The 1317-nt window shown below is 44.4% G+C and overlaps 1 protein-coding gene across 1 annotated transcript; it reads left to right on the top strand.

Annotated features, from left to right (window-relative positions):
- Positions 1 to 268: 268 nt before the first annotated feature.
- On the top strand, positions 269 to 1102 carry LOC114750770 (ruBisCO-associated protein-like). Its single transcript, XM_028939375.1, has one exon. It carries the CDS (start codon positions 269 to 271, stop codon positions 1100 to 1102), a length of 834 nt encoding a protein of 277 aa, XP_028795208.1.
- Positions 1103 to 1317: the final 215 nt, after the last annotated feature.

Here is a 1317-nt window from a genome sequence, read left to right as displayed (position 1 = left end):
AAAATCTAAAATTATATCTAGTAAGGTTACTAGATGGGCACTGTCTTGGCTCGCTTTGAAGTGTAACACCTGTTTATAGTAATGTTATTTCAGTTCATATTCAAAAAAAAAAAGGGAGATCTGATTTAATAATAAATGAAGGAGTATTAAGAAGTGAGGTTGCGGTTGAACCAGCTGAAGCATATAAAAGCATGACGGCTTGGCGAACTGACGGTGAGAAAACAAAACCTGCTTAATCATTGCGTGAATATCTTGGGGAGATTAAATAATGCCGCAGATATTTCGGCAATACACGTACGACGACTCATTTCTAAAGGTGTTCGTGGACAGCAACCTGGCGAGCGAGTACCAGATCGCTCTGATATTCGCCAGAGACTACGACGAGCTCAATTCTCCAACCAATGGAATTTTCAATATCTTCTGGGACAAAACCAAAGTCACTCCTTCTTCCATCCTTCAGTTCAGAGAACGCCTTCCCGTCAACGTTAAGCTCAAAGTCTTCATCTCCATTGGCGATCGCGACGTTAACTTCCGCCTCCGCCCTCTCGACACCCAGTCATGGATCTCCAACGCCACTAACTCGCTCACAAGCATCATCCGAGACGAACTCTACGCCCTAACCCTACACCAAATCGAATTTGGACTCGACGTCTTCTATGAACACATCGATGACTCCGTCGAACCAAACGGATTCGCTCAGTGCATGGGCCAGCTTATCAAGAACCTCAAGGCCGCGAAAGTCATAACCGCCGCTTCCATTTCGCCGTCGGCCAGTCTTAGCGAAGACTATTACTCCTTGCTGAATCGAAGGTTCTGCAACTATATAGATTTGGTGGATTATCAGTTTCAGAATGAGATAACTTCTGTGGACAGTCTTGTCCTCTTGGAGGAACGGTTCAGTGCTGTTTCCAAGGTTTATCCCCAGAGGAAGCTTCTCGCCGGGTACAGTGCCGAGAACGAGGATTGGACTAATCTCTCGCCCATTGTCTTCTTCTTGTTTGGTTACAACCTCTTCAAGAAGAAAGAAGTTGCGGGTTTCTCCATTCTCTACCATGATTTTGTGAATCCTATTCCTTCGCCGTCATCGGACTCGCCCCCTTGATTGGGGTGCAGATGAAGAATAATTAATTAAGCAACATTTCCCATAGGTGCCCCACGTCTAATGTATTAAGTAATTGCTGTGCAGTTAACTTTAATTTGCCAGCTTGGTGCATGTTATGTGCTGGTATTAATAATAAAACCTGTGGGAATACATCCAGGGTTAGGTTCTCACGATGGATGTAACAAAGAACAAAAATGTGGCCAATGGTGGTATTC

Source organism: Neltuma alba, unplaced genomic scaffold (assembly GCF_004799145.2).
Source record: "Neltuma alba isolate B1F8T4 unplaced genomic scaffold, ASM479914v2 tig00006639_pilon, whole genome shotgun sequence".
NCBI classification, from domain to species: Eukaryota; Viridiplantae; Streptophyta; class Magnoliopsida; order Fabales; family Fabaceae; genus Neltuma; species Neltuma alba.
The sequence above is the reverse complement of the archived record's forward strand: the minus strand, read 5'-3'. Positions and strand labels throughout refer to the sequence as shown.